General features: G+C 58.1%; 1 protein-coding gene across 1 annotated transcript in view; it reads right to left on the bottom strand.

Moving 5' to 3' along the window:
- Nucleotides 1–1,963: 1,963 nt before the first annotated feature.
- LMX1B (LIM homeobox transcription factor 1 beta) overlaps nucleotides 1,964–27,050 on the bottom strand; it is an 82,899-nt gene continuing 57,812 nt past the window's right edge. Inside the window, exons 3-8 of the mRNA XM_052649375.1 lie at nucleotides 7,569–7,801; nucleotides 5,215–5,396; nucleotides 4,967–5,044; nucleotides 4,758–4,824; nucleotides 2,397–2,561; nucleotides 1,964–2,121 (exon numbers count right to left, since the gene is read on the bottom strand). Coding sequence (XP_052505335.1) covers nucleotides 1,964–2,121; nucleotides 2,397–2,561; nucleotides 4,758–4,824; nucleotides 4,967–5,044; nucleotides 5,215–5,396; nucleotides 7,569–7,801 — 883 coding nt within the window. The remainder of the gene's footprint in view (nucleotides 2,122–2,396; nucleotides 2,562–4,757; nucleotides 4,825–4,966; nucleotides 5,045–5,214; nucleotides 5,397–7,568; nucleotides 7,802–27,050) is intronic.

The following is a 27,050-nucleotide window of genomic DNA, read 5'->3' as shown; positions in this document are numbered from 1 at the left end:
GTGAAGGAGTTAACCTACACTGGCTGATGGGGTGTCTCTGGCACAGGGAGCTGAGGACCCTCTAGCCTGGACAACCTGCAGATCATCAGGATGTGTGTTCTGTACCAGCTCCTGGCAGGGGGCAGTGTCACGGCAGAGACAGAGCCCAGGTTGGACTTGGGGTTTATGCGACCCGGGGCGGGGGGGCAAGGCTACTGAAAGGAGTCATGTCCCGCAACCCAGAGGCCGTTCACTAGGCACAGAGGACGAGGAGCTGGCGTGGCGCCCCTGCTCTCCGCTCTGGCTCTATTCCTGACTGGCTGAGAGGCCTGTCCCTCCCTTCTCCTGGCCCAGTTTTCCAGCTGCGGAATAACGGGCAGACTAGTTGATCCATTCCTGAGGTTTCCTTCAGCATAGAGTCTGGGAGAGAAGGGCCAGGTCTACTGGGCAGGGAGCATCTACCCCAGACCTGCTCCAAGTGCCCCAGCATGACTTGACTATGTGGGCCCAAGAGGAGAAATGGGACCAACCTTCAAAAGGACAGAGTGGCTGCTTTAAGGGACCAGTGGAGACCCAGGACCCAGAGATGGCACAGAACCCGGGCTGGCTGAGGCTGCAGAAGGACACGGGGCATCGATTGAGACCCTGTGGAAGTTTGTGGAAGAAGAGGAGCCCGGAAGGACCAGCCTGGCTGATGACAGTGGGGAGACTGGGTTATATCTGTTCTACACGTTTAGAGGGAAAGCTGGAGCCAGGCTGGGGGAGTGGGGGTAGGGGCGGGGGAAGTACAATTTTAAAAGGAAGAGCTGGAAAAGGAAAGGCTTTTAAAAGGAAGCTGGAAAAGCCTGGCTTTGAAAAGCGAGGACAAAGGCTGAAAGGGACAGAGGTGAGATCAGCAGAAAAGGCAGCTGAACTTGGGGCCCGATGAAGTAGTGAGCTCCTCGTCACTGGAGGTGTGCAAGAAGAGGCAGCAGCAGTTTGGGTGAGAGCCCAGCATCAGATGGAGTGCCAAGGGGGTGCTTCTGAGACACCTTCCCACCTGGAGGCTGTGCCATGTGGCCTGATTCTGCCTGGTTCTGGGGCCTCTGACTGCCCAGGCAGCCCCCATCCAGGCTAAAGCTATATCTGCATCCATGTCCTCTGTGCTCTGACCTCGCCTCCTCTGCCCTTCCTCCCGCCCCTCCTATTGCTGTCCGAGGGGCTCCCTGCCCCCATCTGGCTTCCTTCCCCTTCCTGGCGTGGCAGGGCTGACCCACAGGGGCCTCTCTTGTCTCTCAGCGTGTCTGGGGACCCGTGTGCACATCCATATGGGTGTGCCTTGAAGCGTGTGCGTGTGCCTGTATGTCTCCATCCCTTTGAGTCGGCCTGGGCTCAACCTCCCCGCCCCTGGCGCCCCCGTGACGCCCCCTTCCCCAGGTGAGAGCTGTGGTGGGCTTGGCCCACCTGCCAGGCTCATCCCCCTCCCGCCCCAGGTAGAAGGGGTGATCCTAGGCTGGTGGGCCTGCCCCCAGAGGTGGGGGGAGGTGGGCACAGGGTACACAGGCTTCGCACGCCATCGTCTGGGGCATGCACGGGGGGCGCTGCCTCGACCTAGGCCTGCACCATGGAGGTGGCCTGGACACAGAGGAGGTTTAAAAAAATAGAGAGAATTTAAGCTTCCCATAAAAGAGAGGGGGAGGGGAGGGAGGCGATGGAGGCCAAGGTGGGGCTGGGAGGTGAGTGGCTGTCCGAGAGTTCTGGGTCCCTGGGGGTGACACGGTCTCTGGGGGCAGGACACAGTCCCTGCCCAGGCTGCGCCCATCTGCCTGTCTGGCTGTGCCTGGTGGGCATGTTAGCCAGGCCCGGTTGGCCGAGGGGAGGGCACCGTATGGCTGTCTGCAGAGTCTGTGCGGGCGGTGGGGCTGGGGGTGGTGAGGCAGCGTCTGCGGCCAGCGGCCCCCCCTCCAGGACCCTTGCCCAAGCGTCCGTGCCGCCAGGCTGGCTCTCAGGAGGCGAAGTAGGAACTCTGCATGGAGTAGAGCCTGTCGATGGGGTTCCCCACGCGGGCCTGCAGGGAGCCCACGTCAGAGGAGCCGAGGAAGCAGTCGCTGAGGCTGGTTAAGGAGGTATCGCTGTCGATGTCGTGGAAGATGGAGTCGTTGCCTGGAGATGGGGGGGCAGCAGGCAGAGGGGGTGGGCGTCAGCACCGGGGGTCCAGGTGGGGGGCTTCTGGGGGCCACTGGCCCTACAGGCCGTGTGGCTGGAGGTGAGGGAGGGACAGGATGACTGCCGGCTGGCGGGGGTTTGGGGGGCTGCAGGTGGGGGTCTCCAGGGTGCCCCCTTCCCGACAGGAGGAGGCAGGTGGGCTGTGTTGGGCCTGCCAGGACAGGCTGGGGGGGCAGGGGCGGTGCTGGGCCATGAGGGGTGGGGCAGCTTACCATAGGGGTTCATGTGGTCACCTGGCATTTGGGGCGGCGTGAGGCCCTGCTGGAAGGGGTCGCTGCTGCCGTAGGGGCTCTGCTCCATGGCCACAATCTGCTGCTGCGGCGGGGCCAGTGGCGTGTAGGAGGCCATCATGCCCTCCATGCGGCTGGACAGGACCTCTGGGGAGAGACCACGCCCTCACTAACCGCCCGGGGCTGTCCTGGCCTAGGGGCACCTCACAGATGTACCCCAGGAGTCCCCCATGGCTTCCCATCCCACACGACCTCCACCCCGCTACCCAGTCCAGGCTGCCCACTGCTGTCCCTTTGACCTCCTCCTTCCCAGGCCCTCCCCATGCTGAGGTTGCCCGTGACCTTCCAGGGTAACTGAGCCTCCATATCTGACCCGCCCCCACCAACCTGCCCGAGACACACACACTCCAACGCCTCTAGAGGAACTAGTTTATCCAAAGTCAGAGGCTTCTGGTAACAGCCAGTAAAGACTCATGACGCGTGGGCGCACTGAGTGCCCTGCACCTGCAGCACCAAGGTGGAGCCTGCACTTGGGCCAACAAGGCTCAGGGAAGGAGGGCTTCCTGGAGGAAGGGGCCTTCCACCTCCATGTAGCTTCAAGAACCAGCAGAGGGTTCAACCAGCCTAGCTAGGGGCAGGATGCCAGGCTGAAGGGTAGCAAAGGCAGAGAAAGGAGAAACTGCCCGGTGGGAGCAGGGAGCCCAGTCCACAGGGCTGGGCATGAGGGCAGGAGAAGGTCATGCCTCGGGAGAGAGACGGTTCCCTGGGGACCCGAGCTGAGTGGGGATCGGAGTGTCCCCCGAGGCCGTAGGAAGCCAGTGGAGGGTCTTGGCTATGGAGGGAGCGTGGAGAAAAGCTGGGAGGGTGGAGGACAGAGGCAGGGCCCATCAAGAGGAGACAGGTGGGGCGAGGGGCTTGGGTCCCTATTAAGGTAGATGCAGGAAAGTCTGAGAGGGGCACGAGGGACCTGGGAGAAGAAATCACCGCCTGATGGGTGACTGAGCAGATGCCATTCTCGTGGGACAGGACAGGTCAGAGGTGATGCCCAGGTTTCTGGTGTGGGTACCGGGTGGGTGGGGGGCGGGGGCGGGGAGCAGCAGTGGGTGTTGTGTGCGCATGGCCCGGGAACAATGGCATGAAGTGCAGTATGGGCTGTGATGAGCTCGAGGGGACCTGGAATGTTCTTGGGGAGACTGCGTCCAGGGGGCAGCTGGGAACACCGGAGAGCGAGACAGAGCGTAGGGGCAGGCTGAGATGCCCGCAGCCACGGCGGCAGCCCCCAAAGGCTGGGCTGTCTCAGGAGAGGGGGCAGGGACAGGACAGGGAGAGCTGGGCTCTGAGGCCACGCATGGCCCTGAAGCCCCGGGTCCAGCCTGGGACACTGGCCTCAGAGTCCTGAACTGCCCATCAGCGCCTTGGCATCTGCCTCGGGGGACTCATCTCCAGTGGGAGCGGACAGCAGTGGCCCCCACCCCAGTCCAGCAGTCTTGGGGAACACCTGGGACCCCCTCCAAGGCCTAGAAGGCTCCAATGGGGTCCCACTGGGGTCCGGGAGGCCAGCTCCAGTCCAAGATGTGGAAACAGCATTTGGGCCAAGCTCAGTCCACCCTGGACTCCTCAACACCCTGCAGACTTTCTCTGGAGATTTCTCTGGAGACTTCTGCTGAATTCTACGTGGGCAGGAGGGTGTGTGGTTGTGTTAAAAGCACAGGTTTAGGAGCCCGACAGGAACGTCCCTGGGGTCCAGTGGTAAAGAACCTGCCTGCCAATGCAGGAGACAATAAGAGACTCAGGTTCAATCCCTGGGTTGGGAAGATCCCCTGGAGGAGGGCATGGCAACCCACTCCAGTATTCTTGCCTGGAGAATCCCATGGACAGAGAGGAGTCTGGAGGGCTACAGTCCATGCACTTGCCAAGTCAGGCACGACTGAGCAACTGAGCACGTATGCAGGAGCCCTACGCTCAGGGCCAAAGCCTAGCTTTGCCCCTTACTAGCTGAGTGATCCCCGCGAGTCCCTGTCTCCTGAGCCTCAGTCTCCTCATCTGTGAGATGGGCGATAACAATGCCCCTCCTCTCAGGGATCTGTGAGTTAAGTGAGACGGAAGCTGCTGAATGGTGAGGACCGAGCCTGGCACACAGAGAGGGTGAGTGTGGAAATTCTGTCCTCGCCCCGGGCCGCCTCCCCCGCCATTTCTCCTCCTCCCGTGTCCCGTGGTCCCCACTGCCTGTCTGCTGATCTCAGCAGCTTCCCAGGCACCGGCTCCCTGAGATCTGACCCCTGGGGCGGGAGAAATTTCCTGGGGGTCTTGTGACAGCCTGAGCCCGCTGGGCCCTTGGCTCACCTTGGCCCAGCCGCTGGGAGTTCTGCTGCTCCTGCTGCTGCTGATGCCGCCGTGCCAACTTCTTCATCTGCAGGAGACACGGTGCATGCCAGCCTCGCCTCGGCCCCCCCCCCACCCCGCGCACTCCCGCCCCACCCTCATCAGGCCCCGGCCCCCTGCCAGCCCGCCCTCCCCCTCGCCCAGCAGGGTGGCCGGTGGCCGGTCCTCACCTTTGCTCTTTGGTTCTGGAACCAGACCTGGACCACGCGCACGCTGAGGCCTGTCTCCGCCGCCAGCGTCTCCCGGACCTGCCCAGAGAAGAGGGGACGGGTCAGGCCTGGGGGTGGGCAGGCACCGGGAGGTGGCAGGTCCGGGGGGTTGGGCGGGGAGGTGCAGGGACGCCCAGGTCCCTGCAGGAGTCTGGAAAGGCAGCGGGTGTGGGGGTGTCAGCCCCCGCCCCACCCCGGCCGCCCCTCACCTTCCGGCAGGGCTTGGAGGAGACCTCGAAGGAGGCCTTGAAAGCTCTTCGCTGCTGCGTTGTGAGGATGGTCCGGGGCCGCTTGGGCCTCCGCGGGTCCTTTCCATCGTCCCCACTGCCCTTGCTCTGGCTGCCCTGTCCCTTGGCCGGCTTCATGTCCCCATCCTCATCCTCGCTCTTCACTGTGGGGGACACGATGCAGCGGGTCAGCCGTATCCTCAGGAACCCGCTGCGTGCTGGGGTCCTGTCACCTCCTGCCAACACCTGGCACGACTCCCCCAGGGCCTTCAGGGTAAAGACCGCCCCCTTCCCTCGGCCCACAGGCCCCGCTTCATCTCATCTCTCATCTCCTGTCCACCCACTGCCCCACCCAGCCCGGTATGTTCCCTTCCTCAGCAAACGGTCCTTGCATCCTTATCTCAGCCCTCTGGGGAGACCTGAACCAAAGCCACCAGACCCGCCCTGCTGACCAGAAAGACAAAGGAGGGCACCCTGGTGAGCAGGCACAGACACACGCTGCACACTCAGATGTACATGCGTTCAGAAGGGCAGAGAGACAGGCCCACATGGGGACAGGTTTGGGCACTGCAGAAATACGCAGGTGCACACATATGGCGTGCACACGTGTGGCTGACACACGGAAGGGAGCACAGCTACGCTGATGCTCACAGGCGGCCGATCTGCCATCAGGCCCATGGCCCTCCTGATGAGAGGAGCTGGCAGCTGTGCTCAGTCTGGCCCTGGGCTTCCCCTGACCCAAGCTGCCTGGGCCCCGTCTCGGCCTGTGGCCTCTGGGCCCTGGGGGACCCCAGCCCAGCATGCTGGCCTTCAGGAAAACCAGTTCCCATGGCACTAACCCAGCACCGGCCAGGCCTCAGGGCCCAGAGAGGAGGCTCTAAGGAGCTTGACAAGCAGAGACACACACTCTGGTCGTTCTCACTCGGGTATGTTCGTGGCTGTGACGTGCGCATGCACTCACATACACGTACACACAGGTGCATGCTCTGAAGCAGGGACACACAGGCATGCACACGTCTGGACACACACACACACCTGTATGCAGAAGCATGCATCTTCACCCAGCAACCCCACACCCACTTGCATGCCCAAGTTATGGGTCTCAGAGATGCCGGCCCCAGACAGACAGCAGAGCCTCCCCCACCCCCCATGCCTCCTGCTGCCCCCAGCCCATCTTCCTCCAAGCATGAGTCCCTGCGGAGGGGGGCCTCCCTCCGAGAAGCCCTTCCTAGGCCTGGCAGGAATGTGCCAATGGCACCTGGCTGGCCCCCGCTCTCCCTCAGGAACCCACACAGCCTGGCCACCACGGTGCCCTGCCCAGGCGTGGGCAGAAGGACAGAGGCATGGGCAGCTCATGCCCCGCCTCCAAGGGCTCTGGCAGGGACACGGCTCCTTTGAGTGGGCAGGTCCTCTGACCATGGGCTCCAGGTTCCCCACAAGGGCGTGGCAGACCAGGGCACCTCCTCCTCACGGCCCCTGCTCCAGTCTGTCTTTGCCACCCCCAGGAATGACCAGGTGCCAGCCTGCTTCCTGACTTTTTCCTCCTTAATAACTTGTCCCTGGTTGCCCCTGCCCCTCCTGCCAGGAGAGCTCCAAACTGGCAGTCTTTGGGGGGCTGGAGCAGGGTGGAGAGGAGCCTTCACCCCAGGAAATGGAGGCTTTCCCTCCACTACTGAGGACCCCAGTCCCCTCACTGCTGAAGACCTGGGGGGCGTGATGGAGACAGGATGCATCGGATCAGATGCCTGCAGACTCAGTGCTGGGAGAGACCCCTGTGAGGTGGGGCTGTGGTGGGTCACAGCAAGGGAAAGGGGGCGCTGCTGGGCCAGAGAGCAGGGGGCATGCGTTCGTGTGTGCGCAAACTACAGTACATATGAGCACATGGATAAATGTGTAGCCAGATGCTTACTGCACGAATGTGCTAGGGCATGTGCACATGTGTGTGTTTACATGGGTGTGGGCTTTGGCATGCTTGGGCATGTAAGCACATGTCTACACGCAGACATGTGTCCGTGTTTTTACATTCCTGGGTGGATGTATCCACACACACATCTTATGTGCTTGTGTGTGTGCATGTATGATCACATGCACCTATACTTGTATGTGATCGTGTCCAGGTGTGTCTGTAGGCCTGTGGGGCCATGCACAAGTGTCTGTGTGCACCCCACATGTGAACACCTCCGTGCATGTGTGCACTGGCTGTGGGCGTGGGTGCAGTGTCTGTGTGGGGTACGGGTCCCAGGGTCAGGAGCGGGTTTCTCCTGCAGGGCGACCCTCCGTGGCATGCGTGCCAAGCCCCCCACCCGCCCTCCACCCCGGCTCTAGCCCCAGCTCACCGGAGTCAGACTCATCGGGGCTCACGGAGCTGAGTAGATCCTTCTCCTTCTCATAGTCACCCTTGCACAGCAGCTGGCCCTCCTTGAGCACAAACTCGTCACCTTTGCGTAGCTGCCGCTCACACACGCAGCAGCAGAAGCAGCCCAGGTGGTACACGCACTCCAGTGCCCGCATCACGAACTCGGTGGGGGCGATCTTCTCCATGCAGCCACTGCACTTGGCTGCGAAGAGCCTGTGGGTGCACAGAAGGGGGCATATTGGCTGGGCTCGGGGGTCCCTCCCAGAGGCAGTGCCCAGAGAGCACCTCTTTCTCCTGCCACCCGGAACCCCCAACCCAAGTGGGAGAGGCCTTCCCTGGGCACAGAGCCAGACAGTGGGAGCCCTACCCCTTGGCTGGCAGGGCCCCTGATGACCCTAAGATGGGCACTGGGCATCCTGCCCAGAGATGTCAGCTCAAGAGTCTGCCTGCTCGGAGGCACAGAGGCCACTAGAGGGCAGAGTGCAGGGCCAGCCTCCACCTTCCCTGAGAGCCCGGTGGGCCCTGCCCTGAGCGAAAGGACTGGCAGCCTACAGGTCCCGCCTGCCCTTCAGCATCCATGCTCGTCCTCCCTGGCCCTGCCTCTCCCCCACATCCAAGTGATCCCCAGCCTTGCCCAACCCATTACTCAGCCTGGCTCCCTCCCGTCCTGCCTGAGGGGCTTGCCCCAGTGTCCTCGCTGGTTCACCACCTCTCCAACCCTTTGACTCACCCTCCAGGATGAGAAACAGAGGGGTCTGTCCAAAGCACACATGTGATCACGCTGTCTCCCTGCCCCAGACTCATCCACGGCTCCCTCGTGCCCTCAGGAGTACCTCCGAGTTTCTGAGTTTGGCCTTCAGGCCTTTCATAGTCCCGCCTCCCCTCTTACCCCTCTACTTCCAGAGGCTGCTGCCCCACAGAACAGCCTGAAGCCCTCCAGGGCATCATCACCGTGGCCCTCTGGCATGCTCTTCCTCTGGCCCTTGCCTCAGCCACACCTGTTTATTTCTCATTTCAGCCTAGAAATCTCCCCCGTGAACACATAGTCACAGAACACGTGTGCAGTATCAGCCGCTCTTCTAAGCGCTCTGTGTACAGAAGTGCATTTCATCCTTGCAACAACCCTATGAGGCAGGAAATATTAATCCTATTTTAGAGATAAGAAAACTGAGGTGCTGGGAGGCAGGCACGTGCTCAGGGTCACGTGGCTAGTAAACGTCCGGGGCCTGATCCTGCCCCTCCGTGACAAAGAGGATCCATCTTTCATCTCGGGAGACAAAGCTGGGGGTGGGGGTGGGGCGGGTCTTCGCGACTCTGGCGAGTGAGCACAAGGGTCGGAACAGGGCCCCGCCCCGGCCTGCACCTACTGACCGCTCCTCCTGGCTCCCCATCCCTGTCACGTGCCCTGCTCTGTGGGAACTCAGCCTCAACAACACTTTGATGGAAAAATTTATGAAGAATCAAATTATTGCTGCTGGGAGGGAATTAAAACCATTTTTCATTCCCTGCGTCCCCGGGCCACGTCTGCGGGCGCCACCTTGGGAGCACTGCGCGCATCCCATCCCTCTTTATGGCCCGCCATCACAGGCGCAGATTACCGCTGCAATTCTCAGCTAATCTGTTCTGGAACAGAAACGGCCATAAACGCGAGGCTCTCGGCCTGCCTCCCTTCCCGGGGCTGCCATCCACGCCACCCACGGTGAGCGGGTGGGGCACAGTGGGCAGGGCCAATCCCAGCCCTGCCTGCTGCCCTGGCACCAGCTGAGGCACTCAAACTGGGGACACCCCAGCAACCCCTGCCAGCCACCTCTAGTCTACCCAGCAGGCTCCTGCTCATCCTGCAATGCCCAGCTCCAACGCCACCTCCTCTGGGAAGCCTTCTTTGATGCCCCAGTCTGGGGGAGGTGGCCTCCTCTATGCTCACCTCAGGCCTTAGTTTCCTCTACTGTGAAACAGGGATGTCAACAGGACTTTCCTCAAAGGCTGCTGTTGTCAGGACTCAATAGAACTGATCATTTAAGTCAATGAATGAGTCCCAGATCAGAGTGATGGCACGTGGCCCTGTTAGCTCCCAGTTCCACAGAGGCCCACCTGATCCACCAGGAGGCCTCAGTGTCTGCAAAGCCTGTAAGTGAAGGCTTGGCTCAGGCAGGCAGGACCTCAACTGGCCCACACAGCACATGGTTTCACCAGGGGAGTATGAGCCAAAGTCAGCTCCAATTTGGCCCTCTGGCTGGAGACCTTTGTTCAGGGTGCAACCCACCCAACTGTCCATGGCACCCTAAGCAGAGGCCTCTAGGAACCGGGCTGGCCCTCCAGTTCTGCCAAGGGGCTAGGGAAGAAGCCAGGTTCGCAGAACCTGCTGCTCTGACATGGGGGACACTTCTGCCTTGCCCCTCTCACTGCCTGTCTGTCCTCCTCCCCATGCTCTACCTCCTGACCTAGGGGCCCCATGAAGGGCTGCAGCCTGGTCCCTGTGGCCCATGGGCAGATAAGTGCTGGGGCATCTCTGGGTCCACCTGGCAGGGCTGGGGCCCCAGGCCAGGTTGGCACACCTTGGGTGGTTCCCAGAGAAGAAGCCCTCTGAGTCTAGGGGAGGGGGTGGCGGCAGCGGTGGGGGGTGACCTGCATTTGCAGGCGCTGCCACCATGCAGGCTTCACTCAGAACAGCCGCGCTAATGCCTTGGCAGCAGGGGGTCGATTGCTACTTTCTCCAAACTCATCAACACAATCTATTATTAATACTTCTCCAAAGGCTCGGTGCCGCCATTACGGAGGCAGCGCCAGCCACTCGGGGCATCATCTGTTATCTAGATTGCAAAAACTCGGGAAATAAAACAAACCGTGAACACTTTATAAACGGAATGGGCCATCCGTTTGGTCTCCAAGCATCTTTCCACCCAATAAAACATCAGGGGGGATGCATGAAATACTTGCTCCCAATTATGGGGCTGCCTTTGTCTACCACGCCAGGGTGAGAGCTACAAACAGCGTGTGTGGGAGGGGCTCGGGCACCAGCGAGAGCCCCTCCTTTCTGTGAGCCCCTATTCCCTCCCTAAATCCCTCTCACCACACAACATCGGTGGAACCAGCCATTGAGATGCAGCCCCAAGCAGAGGCGGGTGGCAGTGGAATCAGATGGACTCAGGTTCAATGCCTGTTTCTGCCGCTTGCTGGCTTGTAAGTAATTTTTTCCCTCTAAGCTCGCTTATCTGTACAATGGGCTCAACAATGCTGCCGGTTTCTCAGTGTGAAATGCACTGAGTTGTCAGGTTAAAGCTGTGAGCACAAAGGGAGTGAAGGGGGCGCTGGGGAAGCCTCTCTGTGAACATTGCCTGGAAGCTGCAAATATTGACCGGAGACGCAGAATGGCTAGGGCTGAAAAGCTCCGCGCCTCCCCGCCTCTCTTCCCCTCCCGCCCCAAAGCCCGCATGAGGGGGCCGGAAAGCAACAAGGGCCGTGGGTTTGGACCCCTGGAGCCGCTCTCCCGCCCTCCCAGCTCTGGGACCTTGGGCGAGTCTGAACCTCGCTCACTTCCCCCCCTGTAAGAGCACTGGGCCAGGACTCCAGATGGGCGCGCTTCTGCTTCCCACACTGGGGCTGGGAAGCCTGGATGCAGCAGGTGCTGGGGTCAGGGATGGAGGGCGCTGTGGGGCGGCGCTGTGGGGCGGCTCCGAGGCTCTGGCCAAGGCAGAGTTACCTGTGGCTTTCCCTCTAACGGTCCGTGCCCTCTTGGTGCCAATCTGCCTGCCCTGGCCCCTCCCCCAATCCAGAAGCTCCAAAACTAGACAAAGACTCGTGAAAGACTCGTGGCCACAACACTTGCTGCCAACCCATGCAACCCTCTTCCCCATTTTCCACGTAAACCACCTACCCTTTCCACACGCTGTCCCCACAACCTAGAAGGCCATTCCCCCCACTCCCAACCTTTGGCTGGCAAAACCCTGCTAATTTGGAAGGATTTAGCTTGGGCATCCCTTCCTCCCAAAGCCCCCTCCTCCCTTCCAGTCACAGACACACTTCATGTATTTCCAGGTACACATTCCCCAGGGCCACCTCTGTGTCTTAAGCACTGAGCCCAAGTCCCCGCACACACTAAAGGTAAGCAGTGAATGTTTGCTGAATGACTGCTGAAGCAGCCAATAGAGTGCCGTTTAGCCTGTGAGGAAGGGCAAGCTGGTCTGTGGGAGCCCCATCCACCTGCCCTGGGGAGACAGGGCCCCCTGGGAGGGGAGCTGTGCGGGGAGGTGGGGGAGCTGAACTGGGCAGCTTGGTATTCCTCTCCATAACTTTTCCCTGTGTGACTTTAGTCAAGACATTTTAACCTCTCTGAGCCTCAGTTTCTTCATCTGTAAAATGGGAATGATGGTACCCACCCATGGGGTTGCTGGGAGGGCTAAACCCATGTAAAGTTCTCAGCCCTCTGCTGGCACTAAAAGGCATTTCACAACAGCTGGTGTCTGCCTTTCTCCTGCTCTGTGTGAGTCCAACATGCTTTCCTCGATCACCCTGGAAGCAGCCTTCCTGACACAGACGCTAACCATGCTCCCTCTCATCTCCATCCTGGGTTCTGAATCCATCCTTCCAGCTTCTGTCTGGAGGCTGGATAGAGCACTCCTGGCTCAATTCTCTGGCTGTCTCATTAGTATCATTGATCTCAATTAACATCTAGCTGCATCTCCCCATTAAGTCCTCACAGAACCCTAAAAGGAAGACCCTGTTTCCATCTCTGTTTCACAGATGAGCACAGGAAGGTGCAGAGGGCAGGTTCAAAGTCACATGGCAGCGTCACCATATACTCCCTCCTTGCTCTGTGTATCCAAATGTTTCCGTTCATCAACTACCCTGGCCCTTTGCCACCCCCACGTCTGTCTGCCCTCAAGGCTCTGAACACTCCAAGTTTTTATCACTTGACATGAGCCCAGCACCTAGTAGGTGTGGCTGGGTGTATGCATGTGTGTATGCTAAGTCGCTTCAGTTGTGTCTGACCACGTGCTACCCCTATAGACTGTAGCCCTCCAGGCTCCTCTGTCCATGGGATTCTCCAGGCAAGGTGGCTGGGTGGGTTTTCCTTAAACCAAACTGAATATCTCCCCCTGCAGCAAATACATCCCCTTCCCCCAGGATCATCTGTAATCGCAGAGTAAGAAATTCCCCTTTTCAGGATGTCCTTCCCTTAAAGTGTTCCAGGCTAGGACAACACATCTCCATCTCCTCAGAGCTTTCATTGGTTTATTTGTTTAATGCTCAATGTAGTAAAGTCATAAAGCTAATAAACAAAATTCAAAAAACCATTTTTTTCAGGAGCGTGTGAACATGGGTTACAAATCTGATTGGTTCATTTCTCTTAAACCATTGATGGACTTTCCTGATGGCTCAGATGGTAAAGAATCTGCCTGCAATGCAGGAGAATGGGGTTTGCTTCCTGGGTCAGGAAAATCCCCTGGAGAAGGGAATGGCAACCCACTTCAACATTCTTGCCTAGAGAATCTCATGGACAGAGGAGCCTGGCGGGCTATGGTCCCTAGAGTCACAAAGAGTCAGACACAACTGAGCGACTAACACTTTCAAACCACTGATGCCCGCAGACATACATGCAACGCAGGTGATTCTTGTACTTCTCATCAAACTGGTTTCCTAATGGCCCAGGGTCTCTCCGGCCTCTCCTCCTGGGTCTTCATCCTCAGATCTTGGAGGCCACACAGCATGCACTAGGCTTGGAATGCTGGTTCTGTCATTTCCTCACATTGGAATCACACACAAGTCCCTTCTCCTCTCTGAGCCTCAGTGACCCCATCTGTCCAGTGGGGTCACAGCTGGGCACATGAGAAAGGCTTGATAAGCGCAGATCACGATCACTGGCATCATCTATCCAGGCCTTTCCAGCATCAGTTCACTCTCCTTGCTGAGAAGGTCCTCTGCCTCCTCACTATACGGCCATTCCCGGACTCCCGTCACTGCACTTTACAGTTTATGTAGCTCCTCGCTGGGTTCTCAGTCCAAGAGCTCCCAACAGTTTTAGGAGACGCGCATAGATCTAATCATGGCTCAAGGCCCCACTCTACCCTGCCACACCTGGCCTTCCACGCTCTGCTCTAGCTGACATGCTTCTCATTGCTCCCTGAACACAACGAGTCCCTTCTGGCCTCCTTAGCACCTAAAATTCCATCTGACTCTATAACCTGTTTTCTCAAACTCTTCCTTTTTTTTCTTGTTGAACTTATCTTCAGCCTTCAAGACACAATTCAAAGCGTCACCTCCTCTCTGAAGCCTTCCCTGATGCCTCCAGATCCAGATATTTGTGTGTCTGAACTCCCCACTGTCTTAGAAAGAGGGAATTAATTCAATCCCCTACTCTTTGCTCTGGTATTGAGTTGGTGGTTAGTGACTATTTGTTGAGTGAATGAATAACCCTGGGAGAAATGAAATAGGCAGTCATTTCAAGGGAATAACAGAAGGACAAGAGAATATTGGACATTCTGCTTTTGGGGGAGTTTGAGAACACTACCAGCTAACAAGAGAAGCTGAACTTGCCCTCGTGTGCCCTCTTCACAACCACACACTGTGGAGTCCAGTGTCCCAATGTTTTATTAACAAAGTTCTCTACATGCCTCGCCTTAGGCTGGAGTCTTGCAGTAACACCTCCTACCCTGCATGGCACCTGCATCCGTGGTACAAAGGGAAAGCCCTATTAGTATAAAATGACTTCTCTGACCTTCAAGTGAGTGGGCCAGGCCTGGACACCTGACTCAAGGTGGGCCAACTGGACCCTCTGTCCTGTGTCTCATCCTTCTCCTGCTCATTCAAGGGTCCTTTTAACCCCTCACCCCCAATCCCCAGCCTTGTCCTCAGAGGTGTGCATTTCCATGACTCCAACACCAGTTATGTGGCCTTGAGTCATTTACATTCCTTCTTTGAGCCTCAGTTTCCTCTTCTGTAAAATGAGGGTGTTAATCCCTCCATCACCTGGTGATATGAGAAGGCTAAGCCCAGAGGATGTCTCAGGAGGTGTGTGCCCCCTCTCTCTCCCCAGTCTACGTCTCATGTGGTGCCCAAGGCTGCTCTGGAACCTCTTCTGCCCTTCAACTTCAGTCTGAAGCCCCCATCACATGGCTGGGTCTGAGTTCTCCCTGAGGTATGTGCTTCTATGAGACCCTCACCCAGGGTCACACTGGGGAGCAGGCAGCTTTTGAACCTGGTTTCCCCTAGAGCAGGGGTCCCCAACCTCCGGGATCTAATGCCTGATGATCTCAGGTGGAGCTGATGTAGTATTAGTACAAACAAAGGGCACAATACATGTAGAGCACTTTAATCATCCTGAAACCTCCCCCCACCAACCCCTGCCTCAATCTGTGGAAGAATTGTCTTCCATGAAACCGGTTCCTGGTGCCAAAAAGGTCAGGGACCACTGCCTTAGGGCCTCTCCAGGCCCAAGTCCTACAGTCCCTGGAAGCAGTCCCTCCCCGGGGACCACGAGGCTAGGCGCTTGGAACTGAAGCCCCTCTGTCCCCACCTTCACAGATTCACCCAGCACACACCCAAGCAGGCTGACTGTGCTAGGCTTGTGCAAGACGCTTGGGGAACAGAGTCAGACCAAATCTCTACCGGTGGGAGGTGGCACAATGTGACATGTGCTTTGATGGGGTACACTCAGCAGGCTGGGAGTGGGGCATAGAAAGGCATGCTAGCCAATCTGGAGGAGAGCTGGGGACTTCCTGGAGAAGGTGACACGACAATTAAAAGAACCCAGTCCTAGAGGCAGAAGGAACGGTCTGAAGAGGCTCAGTCCCAGCTCTGCCTGACCTTGGCGCTCGCCACCTCTCCTGTCTCAACCTGTTTTCCAGTTTGAAAACTGGGATCACAGCCCCTACCTCACAGGCGATCATGACCCCATGTTGACCCCTCTGTGCCACACCTCTACAGGCTGGTGTAGGACCCCAGGGTGGACCCGCCACAGAGCACCAGGACAGGCCCCAGGTGCTGAGAGCTCAGTAGGTGATTCCTGTCAGAATGGCTCCTGGGACTGTGGTGTCCGTCAGGGGTGAGCTGGTGTTCATAGGAGCAGAGGGCACAAGACCCTGGACACTGGGAGGCTGCCTGGCCCTCAGAGGAGCTGATGGGGTGAGAGCAGGCAGAAGGAGTTGCCTGGCCGCCTCCCTCCCCGACTTGTTGACATCTCCCCCACGTGCCTGCTGCGTCCTTATCATTCCGGGCGTAGCTGTTTTTTATTTTGAGACAAAAAGGGGCCTGTTGATGGGGATCCAACTCAAACCAGCTGCAAACATCTGCTTTGATGCGGCGGCGGCGGCGGCGGGCCAGGCGGGCGGCGGCGGGAGCCGCAGGCGGGGGCCCCGGTGCGCGCGTCAATCACGCGGCTGGAATGCTTGGCGGGGCCGGGCGCTGGGACCGGCGGCGGCGGCGGCGGCGGCGGCCGGCGCGCGGGCCTCTCCGCAGCCTCGCCGAGCCGGGGCCGGGCCTGCAGCGAGGGCTGCCCCAGCGCTTCCTGCGGGCGCACAGACCCAGCTGTGCGGGGCCGCCGGCTCCACGGCCCTTTGATCCCGGCCCGGGGCGCTGTTGGGAGCCCGCAGCCTGGGGCTGGAGGTCAGGGGCCAGGGGCAGCGAGGGATGGGTCTAGCTGGGAGCCCGGGGTACCATCCGGGGGCTAGCCCGGCCGGGCAGGCACACATTAGGTGACTACACACACATTTATTTGGCACCTACTACGTGCCAGGCAGTCTGGAGGCTGCGGTAGCACAGTGAGTGAAAGGGATGGTCTCTCCCAACCATCCACCCCCCTCACCCCGCCCCCAGCTTCCAATTTAAAGAGCAAGGGGACAGACAGGAGGCACATCTCTAGCAGAGTATAACAAATAGACAATGATGAATCACGATGAAGCAAAGAAAAGCGAGGGCAGCGGCCAGGGAGGTTAGCAGGAACAGTCTCAGGCCTTACTGACATATCTGGGGGAAAGAGTTCCCAGCAGAGGGAACAGCAAGTGCAAAGGTCCTGAGGCCTGAGTGTACCTGAGGTGTTGGCGAGAAGGCAAGGAGATGATGCGGCTGGACAGGTGATCAACAGGGCAAGGGCTAGGAGGTGCAGAAGCATTGGCGGGATGGGGGTGGGGTGGGGAAGGGCAAGTCACCTGGTGTTTTGGAGAGAGGGTCTTGAGCAGAGAGGGGTTATGATCTGATTTGCATTTTAACCAGGTTCCTCAGACAGCCATGTGGGGGCCCAGAGATGCTTTGGGAGTTCATCGCAATAATCCAGGCAAAAGATGGTGTCAGCTGAGACATCTCAGGGAAGGTGCTGAGAAGTCGCCCTCGCTGGGATGCATTTTGAAGGGAGACAGGGACATCAGAGGACGTGAGAGAAAGGATAGAGGTGTGGGTGAGTCCAAGATCAGGGGGCCTGAGCAACCAGAAGGATGGAGTTGCCACTAAATGAAATGGAGACTGAGGCAGGGTCGGGGAGGGCAGCATCAGGAGTGTGGTTCTGTACCTGTTCACCCCGAGCTGCCTTCTGATCGCCATGTGGACGTGTCCAGAGGGCAGCGGCCTGTGTAACTCTAGAGCTCAGACAGAGATCCAGGCTGGAGATGTCATATGGGAGCTCCCAGTATAGACACACACACACACACACACACACACACACACACACACACACACACTCTCTCTCTCAGCACCTGATAACTAGTTTCTCACTTCTGGGGCTCTGACCCCTGGGGGACTAGGGGCAAGCCCCAGGAATTTTTTTTCCATTTGGGGACACTGGGGCTTCTCTACTGACCAGATCTGTCTTGGTGACATCAGAGAGAGATAGTCGGTGGTGCAGGGCAGGTGGAAGGTGAAGCATCATGTCCTTCTGACCATGGCCCCCCCACCCCCACGTGCTTGCCCTCCAGCCAGTGCCTAGTGCACCAGCAGTCTGTGCACTCCAGGCCAGGACTTTGGCTTGATGCTCTTTCCTCCCTTGTCTGCCCTTCACTGGCAAGTCCCATTCATCTGATGGCTCATTTATTTACTCATCCACCTAACATTCACTGAGCACCTACTATGAGCCAGGCCAAATGCCTTACCCTCCACCTGCTCATCAACCCCTCTGAGCTGATCCCATGTTGCCTTCCCCCATTCTCACTGAGTCACCAGCTCCTGGCTGTCGAATCCAGCAGCCCTTATTATTGTTATTATTTCTTGCTAAGATTTATTAAATGTTTTCCTTCGTCCTAGGCCCTGTGCCTTATTTGCATGCAGACTCCTCCTATATAAGACCCCTTAGTCACAGACTCTGGCACTCTTTTCACAAGAGAGGAAAGTGGTGCTTGGAGAAGGTACCACCACCTCTCAGAACTGGCAGAACTGGGTTCAAAGCTGGGACAATGGGCTCCCTGCTTGATGCCTGGACCTCCCTGGACCTCCTTGTGCTCAAGGCCGTCTCTTGCCTCAGCCTCATCCTCCCTGCCCGCCACTGCACTTGCTCCATCAGCTCAGAGCTGTAGGCCCATGACCTGGGTTGGGCCTGGGGGAGCAGAAGGTCCAGAGGTGAGGGGCTGACAACACAGGGGCAAGATGAGAAATCCCACCACATGGGATGGAGAGGCCTTTTGGATTTCTCTCCAGGGTCCCGTGTGGCCAGAACAGGCCGGGCTCAAGGATGCATGCCTGGGAAGGGCTGAGTGATCCAGGACAGAGCCTGAGGAGGTGTAAGGTCAGCGGGGTGGGGGGCAGGACTAGGGGGGCTGTCTTCCTGGGTCAGCAGGGGATTACAAAGAGTGCAAAAGACTGAATGGGGCAAGTGCAGGCTGGGATGGCAACAGGACTGTGTCTAATTCCAGAGTCTGGGCTCTGTGTAGGCAGTGGCAGAGGAGCAGAGAGGCCATTCCGAGATGGCGCAGTTGAATATAAGCAAAGGCAAGAAGAAACAGAGCCCATTTTCAGGGTTAGGCAGACAGTGGGTCAGAAAGGTTGCAGCGTAGGTGAGAAAGGAGAAGGCTCAAACCAGAGGCCCCAAATGTTGGGCTAAAGAAGAGAGAAGTCAGGTTTCTTTTGTTTCCATCTACTCGTCCTTCTATCTAGCCATCCACCCACCCACTTGCATAGCCTCTCAGCCAGTTATCCATCTATCCACCCACCCCTCCACCCATCCACCTTCTCAGCCATCCATCCATCCATCCATCCGTCTGTCCACCCACACACATCCATGCACCCATGCGTACATGCACACATCCATCCACCTGCTGGGCCATCCGCCCATTTCCCATCCATCCAACCATACACACACATCCATCCACCCAACACGTACTCAGGCACTCACTCTGTGCCAAATCCTATGTCACGATTCCTCCTCTTGAAAGCAGAAACTGCCTTTTAAGGCTTTACTGTAAGGCTTGTTGATTCTGTAGTGAAAGTCGCTCAATTGTGTCTGACTCTTTGCAACCCCATGTACTATACAGTCCATGGAATTCTCCAGGCCAGAATACTGGAGTGGGTAGCCATTCACTTCCCAGGTCTTCCCAACCCAGGGATTGAACCCAGGTCTCCCACATTGCAGGTGGATTCTTTACCAGCTGAGCCACAAGGGAAGCCAGTTGATTCTGTAAGCATTTACCGAATACCCACCACGACCAAGCACCATGCTAGGGGATGAAAAATCCATGGGGATTTCACTTCCTCTCAGTGAGCTCCTGGTGTAATGGAGGACAGGGTATTCCAGGGGAAAGGAGATCTCGGAAGGAGAAATCCCGGATACCAGTGGAGAGCCTCACAGCTGGCCATGCTGACAGTCTAGCCCCATCGTTTGGACCCCAAGGATTTGGACTCTCTATACACAGACCACAGCATTTTAATTAGAGTTATAACAACATTGATAAACTTCCTTTGAGCAAGTGTTTTCCGGAACAAACTCCATTAAGGCAATTTAATTTTTTGAACAATTTTCTTTCTAGTGCAGTTAAATAATTTACAACTTTTTCCATTTCCATTATTATTTTACTAAAATTATTTTCATTGAGATAAATTATTTCCCATGAAAAAAATTTCAATAATGGTTTGCTCCATTGTCAGCTTTGTGCTTGTATTATATCCTACTGATTATCAGGGTTTGACTCTTTGGTTAATTTGTAGCCAGTGACATATTTTCACCAGGGTTGTTTCACTGCTGTCAGTTGTATTTTGTACTCCTTAATTTACCAAGTTAAATTTCCCCCCAGGCTCAGGTAGGATGGTTTTTAATGTTAGCAACAAAATTTACAAAGTTTATGACCACAGATATTACCAGGCAGCCAATGAAAACGCGCTCAGGGTCAAAACCATGGGTCAAGACAGCCTTGTGGTGTCATAGCAGGGACTGCGAATGTCCAGCTTCAGCTGGGATCCCACAGACTAAGTGTTCTCTTTCTCTCTCAAAGACCATGACCCCTCCCCTGGCACCTCCCTCTCCCACTGCAACTCCCAGGCTCCGATGGCTGTCTCTCTATACTCCGGACAGAAGTCTGAGTTTATCAAAACAGCCCTTAATCAAGCTGGTACCCAGGAGCCCACTACTCAGCACAGGCATCCAGGGGCAAGAAGAGCCATCTCCTCCCTTTTTCCCTACCCTATACTCCTCTGGATGCAGCCGGAGAGAACACTGTTGGTCCAGTCACGGACAGCCTCACTGCCCAGTCTCATGAGGTCTGGACCGAGTCCCCTCCTCCTACTCTCTGTCTCACACACACACCTGTGCGCTCCTGCTGTCGTTTCCGAACCACACCCTGGCATCTGTTCCCACCGTGGCTTTCAGGAACCAGGGCACCCTGTGCTCAGAGCTGCTCGCATAGGGGCCTCCCAGTGCCTCCGGATCCCCCTCGGGGCGGGAGTCCCTCCCTTAGGTTGACCCAGCTGGTTGGGTAGAGGCAGGGCTCCATGCCAGGTGAGTCTGGCTAGTAACCACCCCTGCCCTCCTGGGAGCTAAGGCCCCAGCGTTTGGGAGCCGGAGACCTGCTCTCAGCCAGCGGCCCGGCTGGACTCTGCAGGGACATGGCCACAGGGCGTGGGCAGAACGGGTCCGGGAATGAAGGGCTTGAGCGGCCTGAGAAGTGGGTGGAAGGAGCGGACCGGGGAAGGGGCATCGAGGGGAGGTCGGAGGGGAGGCGTTCATCCTCTCCGCTCAGCCCTCAGCCCGGGCCCCTCGCTAGGGAGGAAGAAGAGGCTCCGGGAGGCCGCCTCCGCTCCCGGGGCTCCGCGCTCGCTCGGGCGCCGCGGGCTGGTCAGGGCCCCGGTCCCCGCCGCACACCGCGCACCGCGCTCCGTCCCCGCCGCCCGGCCGCCCGTTTAGCGGGTAACTGATCGCCCCGCGCCCCGCCCCGGCCGCGCGCCGCCCGCCCCAGCCGCTTAATCACCGCCCGCCCGGCCGCATTAGCATAGTAATGGCCTTTAAATTGAGCCTCTTTGTTTTTTAATTAAGCTCCCAGCAGGTACAGAGAAGAGCGATTATTGAGGAAGCTGCCAGCGCTAATCGCCCGCAGTCATTTGACAATTAAAAAGCACCGGGCTTTAACCCTTTCCCCGCGCCCTCAGCCTTTCCCTCGGCATTTATCGAGCGCCGACTGTGTGCACGCCTTCCCCTTGGGGGGTCCGCGGGCCTCGCCCCTAGAACTGCAGACGGACCCCCGCCCACGTCTGGATGTAGCTAAGAGCTAGTAAACTGAGGCGCAGAGAGGGCAGGTTATCTGGGCCAACACACACAGCTCAGCCTGGGGACTGGCAAATCGGGTGCGGGAGAGAGAAATTCGGCTGTCTGGGCTTTGCGCCCGGCAATGAATGCCCTCTGCTTGGTGCACGGGCACCTTGTCAGTTGGGCGGAAATCCTCCTGCTTTAAGACCCAGGTGGGGCACCTACCAACTCCATGGCAACAGCCCTCGCTTTGGCAATTTTTTTGTTGGCGTATACTTGCTTTACAATACTGTGTTAGTTTCTGCTGTGCAAGGAAGGAAATAGCTATGTGTTAGTTGCTCAGTCACGTCCGACTCTTGGCGACCCCACGGACCGCCAGGGCTCCTCTGTCCATGGGATTCTCCAGGCAAGAATACTGGAGTGGGTGGCCATTCCCTTCTCCAGGGAATCTTCCTGATCCAGGGATCGAACCTGGGTCTCCCGCACTGCAGGCAGATTCTTTACTGTCTGAGCTATCAGGGAAGCCCAAATCAGCTATACCTATACACATATCCTCTCCGTCTTAGATCTCCCTCTCACCCACCCACCCACCTACCTCCTTGGAATTCTGAGAACACCGTCTCCCCATGCTGTTTCACCCCTTCCCCAAATACCGATGTGGTGCCTACTGTGTGCAAGACGCAGTGGTGGGTGCTGCGGACAGCTGTGAATAAGCCAGAAGTGGGTTCTGCCCCACACGGACCTACAAGCCGAGAAGGCAGGCAAGCGAATAGGAAGACTGCACGATGGTCCAAGAGCCAGCCCAGGCTGGGGGCGCGTCAGAGAAGGCCACTCTCTGGAAGACAGAGGTGTGAGCCAGGGAGGAAGGAGACTCGGCCAGGTGAGGATGGGAAGTGATGAACAATCCTGGCAGCAGAGGAAACAGTGCTGCAAAGGCCCAGAGACAGGCCAGCATCAACCAGAAATAAACGTCGCGGAGATGGAGACGGGGAGGGAGGGGAGAGACGGGATGGGAGGCTGCAGAGTAGCAGGACCAGTGTGCAGGGTCTTGGAGCCCATCGACTTTTAAAATTGGAGGTGTTTTTCAATAGTTGGATGTATTTTTGAATAGGTAGTGCATCACCTGTTTTACGTTCAAATGTAAAAAGTGTTCACTGCAGTCTCCGTCCCTGTCCCTAGTCCCTAGCAGTGCAGGTCCCCTCCCCAGCAACCAGCCCAATCTTCTAGTCAAGCTCCCTTCCCAAGACATCCCACACAAGGAATATACAAGCCCCTGTAGGGTCCATCATTCCTCTCCCTCCACTTTTTTTTTAAAGGAGGACTGGTTGGGAGTTTGGTTCACGTTTATATTTTTTATGCAAACACTACACACTGTACTCCTGATATCCATACCCCTCCCCGCCCCACCTGCTGGAGAGAATGTCCAAGTCTTGGCCAGGAGTACCTCCTTTTACAGCTGCTGGATACTCTATTGTACGAGCAAACCCTGATTTATTTAACCCATGCCCCGTTGATGGCCTTGTGGGCCATTTAAAGGATTTTTGTCTTAATCTCAAGAGCCACGGGAAGCCATTGAAATGTGCTAAGTGGGGAGTGGCTGGAGCGATTTACATTTTTAAAACATCATGTTGGCCCCTGAGCAGGGACCCAGGGTCCGGGGGAGCATAGGAGCGGGAGCAGGGAGACCAGCTAAGAGGATCACTGTGGGTTCCCTGCCAGTGAGAGGTGCAGGGGGTCCCGGCCAGGGGGTGCAGGAGTGTGAGAAGGAAGTGGGTTATTCTGAGAAAGTGATGTAGGGCAGGAGACTGACTGGGCTCTGGGCTGGGTGGGGGGGGCCTGGGGTGGCCTCCTTGCCCTGATCCTGCCAGATGGTGGATGCAAGAGATGGGGTTGGGGACACATAGTGGTGATCGGGGGACAGCATGAAGACACCAGGTCTGAAGGCACCCTGGTCTCGCAGTACCAACAGCCAGCGTGTCTGATTCATCATGGGGACTGGGATCTCCCTCCACGGCAGGCTTTGAGACCCCTGCAGCCAGCCTCGTATCCCACCTCTGCCTGCTCTCACTTTAGACAGGCCTGTTGCTGCTGCTGGCCCCGAACCCCCCTTGCTCTGCACCAGGCTAAGGTTGTGTTTGTAGAGGCAGGGCCCTGAGAACCCCGGCAGCTGGCCCCTAGAGCATGGGTGTGGGGTGAGGCGGAGGGTTCTGGATAGTTTCTACCCCTGGTCACCACTGGGGAGGGGGAACACCCTTTTCCTCTGCCCGGGGCACCCAGGTGGGAGTGAGGGGGTCGACTCCATGTCCTGGAGCCCGCTAAGCTTTTCCATGACTCAGAAGACACGCTCCCAGAGGAGCTGGGAGCTCCCAGACAGAGCCACCCCCTGCCCCACTTGAACCCCATTGAAGGAGGCAGTGAGCACTGCAGGCAGCTAGGGGTTAACAGTCGGCCCACCCCCATCTATCAGCCAGCATCTCCCAAACAGACGGACAGACAAGGCAGCTGTCCAAACAGGCCTGTGTACCTGGCCACAGTCGCAGAGAGGACAGGGCAATGGCTGTTTACTCTGCTTCCCTCCCCCAACACAGTCACACTCACACACACACACACACACACAGACAGCCCTCCACCCCTGCCCCTCCCACCACCCTGGAGAAGATTCCTAAATGCAACTGACCAGGAGGAAAGGATGCCCTTGATCTGGGTGGAGGGGCTCCAGGAGTCGGTGGCTGAAATGGTAGCCCGAGGCCCCACAGACGCCCGAGGCCCCACAGAACTCAGTCCCGGGCACCCACTCTCTGTCCAGGAGGCTCCTGGCGATGATGCCCAATGCCTACTTTCTGGCCCAGAGTGTTTCTCAGGATCCGGAGACTTGGAGAAGCTGGTGTGTCTGGGGAATCGCCTCCTCAGATCACCTACCTGGGGACACATCTGCCTGGGGTGGGCTCCGCAGGGCGGGCTCTCCAGGCGTCCAGGCCCCACACCAGCCCGCCCTCCGCCCTGCTCCTCACAGCTCCCAGGCAGTCCCAGCCCAGCGTCCCAACCCTGACTCCTGAGAGGCCTCAAGAGAAGCTGACCTCTCTAACTGGCCTCCAGACGGGCGTCTCCAGCTCCCGGAGGCTGCCCCCAGCCAGCCTGCCCCTCCGCCTCAGCGACCCCTGGGTCCTGGCTCTCCCCTCACACCTGTCACCACTTCTGATTCATCATCAGGCTCCGTATGGCTTTTGAGCTAACTCTCCTGATGGGGGGTGTGAGTTGTTTAGTGGACTTGGTGTGGCAGGTCCCCAGGGGGCCTGGCCGCCGGCATGCCACGCCCTCCCCTTACTCTGCTGGTGGCCCTGCTCATTCCCTCAGATCCCCTCAAATGCCCTTTCTCTTGGGAGGTGCCCCCGCAGGGCCAGGCTCTCCCCCTGCCTCAGCACCAAGAGTACTGTGTGCTAAGCACCTGTGTGCATGCCTGGCCCTGGGCCGTGTCCACACATTCTCTCACTTCCCCTCAATCCTGTAAGGCAGGGGAAATGACGACCATTTCACAGATGAGAAGACTGAGGCCCAGAGAGGCGATGTGCCTTGTGGCAAGCCTCGCAGCTACAAAGTTGCAGAGCCCCAAATAAGAGAGAAGGTCTGTGTGTGACTTGGCAAAGGACAAGAAAAGCCGCTGGCTTGGTAAGTGAGCAGAGCTCCTGGCACTGTGCCTGGCACAGGCGGGCAGTAAGAAGTGCCCAACTCTGACAAGTCCCTGTTGCAAGGTTCCCCCCGGGAGAGGAGTCTGTGAATCTCATCATATCAGGTCATCACTTGACACACAGCTGGCATTACTGGGGTGGAGGGGCGATTGATAAAAGCACACACTCCCGCTTACGCTGTGTGTTCTGTGTCCTGCTTGACTGACAGCTCAGAGAGGACGCTCTTGTCCTGTCTCATCTTGCCAAACACAGTGCTGCGGGGACTCTGTCCTAGGCTGTGTACCCTCTACCCCACCCCCGGAGGCCAGGCCCCGGATCCCTCCTCGGCACCCCCACCCAATGTGACATCTTTACGGCACATGCCGGGCCTGTGAAGGCCTGGATGGGGTGAGGGGGGAAGGCAGGACACCTCTCAAGTAACGGATTGTAAATTCCTGGGCCCCGGCTTCCATCTCTAACAACCTCCTCCCAGGGCTCACAGCGCCTGTCCCTTCGCAGCCAATTTAAATGAGGGGTCCCAGACCTGGGCGTAAAGCATTCCAGACTTGGGAGAGGGGGCAACTATTGTTTCTCTAAGGAAAAAAATAAAATAAAATCAACTGGGTCTCTGCAGCTTCTAACGACTCTCACATGTGTTCCCGCCGAGGACAGCCCTCTACAGTGTGGGAGCCCCTCGGGGGCACAAACCCTGCTTCTCCCCAGAGTCTGGGAAGGAAGGGCCCTGATCCCCATTATACGGTGGAAGAGACTGAGGCTGGGGGAGGCAACAGAGATCCACTGGGCCCTGGCCAGCACTCACAGAGGGGACCAGGGGCCAGCTCGCTCAAGGTCACCAGCCGGCGCACGGACGAGCCAGGCCCCCCTCAGGCCGACAGGCACCCCTGAGATTTGAACCGCCACCCCTCTGACTCCAGAGCTGGAGACCTTTGCCCTGCTTAGCGTGGCATCCCCCCAAGGCCAGGAGCATCCGCTGCCCTCTTGCAAGGGGCCTGGTCCCCACAGCCCTGCCCCGGGCAGGTCCCCTTGCAGCCTACAGCTGGGGCCTGAGAGCATCAAAGCTGGTTTTTAATAAGGAAGATGAATTTTCTTGGAAGCCCGGGTTTGGAAGGCGGGGGCAGCAGAGGCTGCGACCGAGGCTCTCGCTGCCCTTCTGGTGGGAAGGCAGTGGAGGCCTGGCCCGTTGGGGGCTTCAGCTGTGGGGGGCCACTGCCCCGGGCCTGGAGGGAGCTGGCGCTGAGCGGCCTGAGCTCTCTCCTTGCGTAAGCCCACAGGATATTACACTGCCTTTGTGTGCCTGGTGACCCAGCTGCTGGTTATTGAAAAATTCCACCGCTCAGCGCAGGGCAGGCCCGCTGACCCCTCATCCCGGGACGCGCCTATCTTTCAAAAGATACGGGATTAGAGGAGCAGACCCGACCTGGAGCAAAGCCCCGTCTGGGGTGTCTGTGTTTTCGTGGCCTCTCGGGATACTGACTGGAGTGGGCTCTTGGCGCAGGATTTAATTAGTTGGAATCAGCCTGCGATTACTGCGGCGACTATTTACCCAGCCACTCTGCGGTCTGAGCCCTGCTCGGAACAAAGATGGGCCCCTCGGCCCCACTGGCCTGGCCAGGGGCCCCAGCTGAGCCCCAGCCCAGCTGCTGGGAGGGGAGGGCGGCGGGCCTGGCCAGGCCTTCTGCTGGCGCACCTCATTTAGCCAATATTTGTGGGTTTTCGCAATGCAAAGCATCTACGTGGGGCTTTTAAAAAATTAAAGCATCTCGAGAAATTTATGGTAGATTTCCGCGCGTGGCCCCCTCCCCCAGCTCATGGCTTGGCGGCGGTGGTGGAGCAGGGCTGGGTTTACCAGGGTGGGGCTGCATCCTGCCAATTCGAGGGTGAGCTGGGCGGAGACATGGGCCCAGGATGTCCGGCTCTGGGAGTGTTGGGGAGGTGTCCTCAGCCTGAGCCTCCCTCACCCCCAACTCTGCCACTGGGACGCCCCCTTGGTTATGTGTCTGTCTGTCCTGCACTCCCCACCAGACAACCACTGTGGCAGCAGTGAACTTGGTAAGGGAGAAGAGGTCTAAGTGCATACAAGTCTCCTGTGAGCTCAGCTTCCACCACGGAACACAGGACTCCACAC

Source organism: Budorcas taxicolor, chromosome 11 (assembly GCF_023091745.1).
Source record: "Budorcas taxicolor isolate Tak-1 chromosome 11, Takin1.1, whole genome shotgun sequence".
NCBI lineage: Eukaryota > Metazoa > Chordata > Mammalia > Artiodactyla > Bovidae > Budorcas > Budorcas taxicolor.
This window is presented reverse-complemented; position numbering and strand designations above follow the sequence as displayed.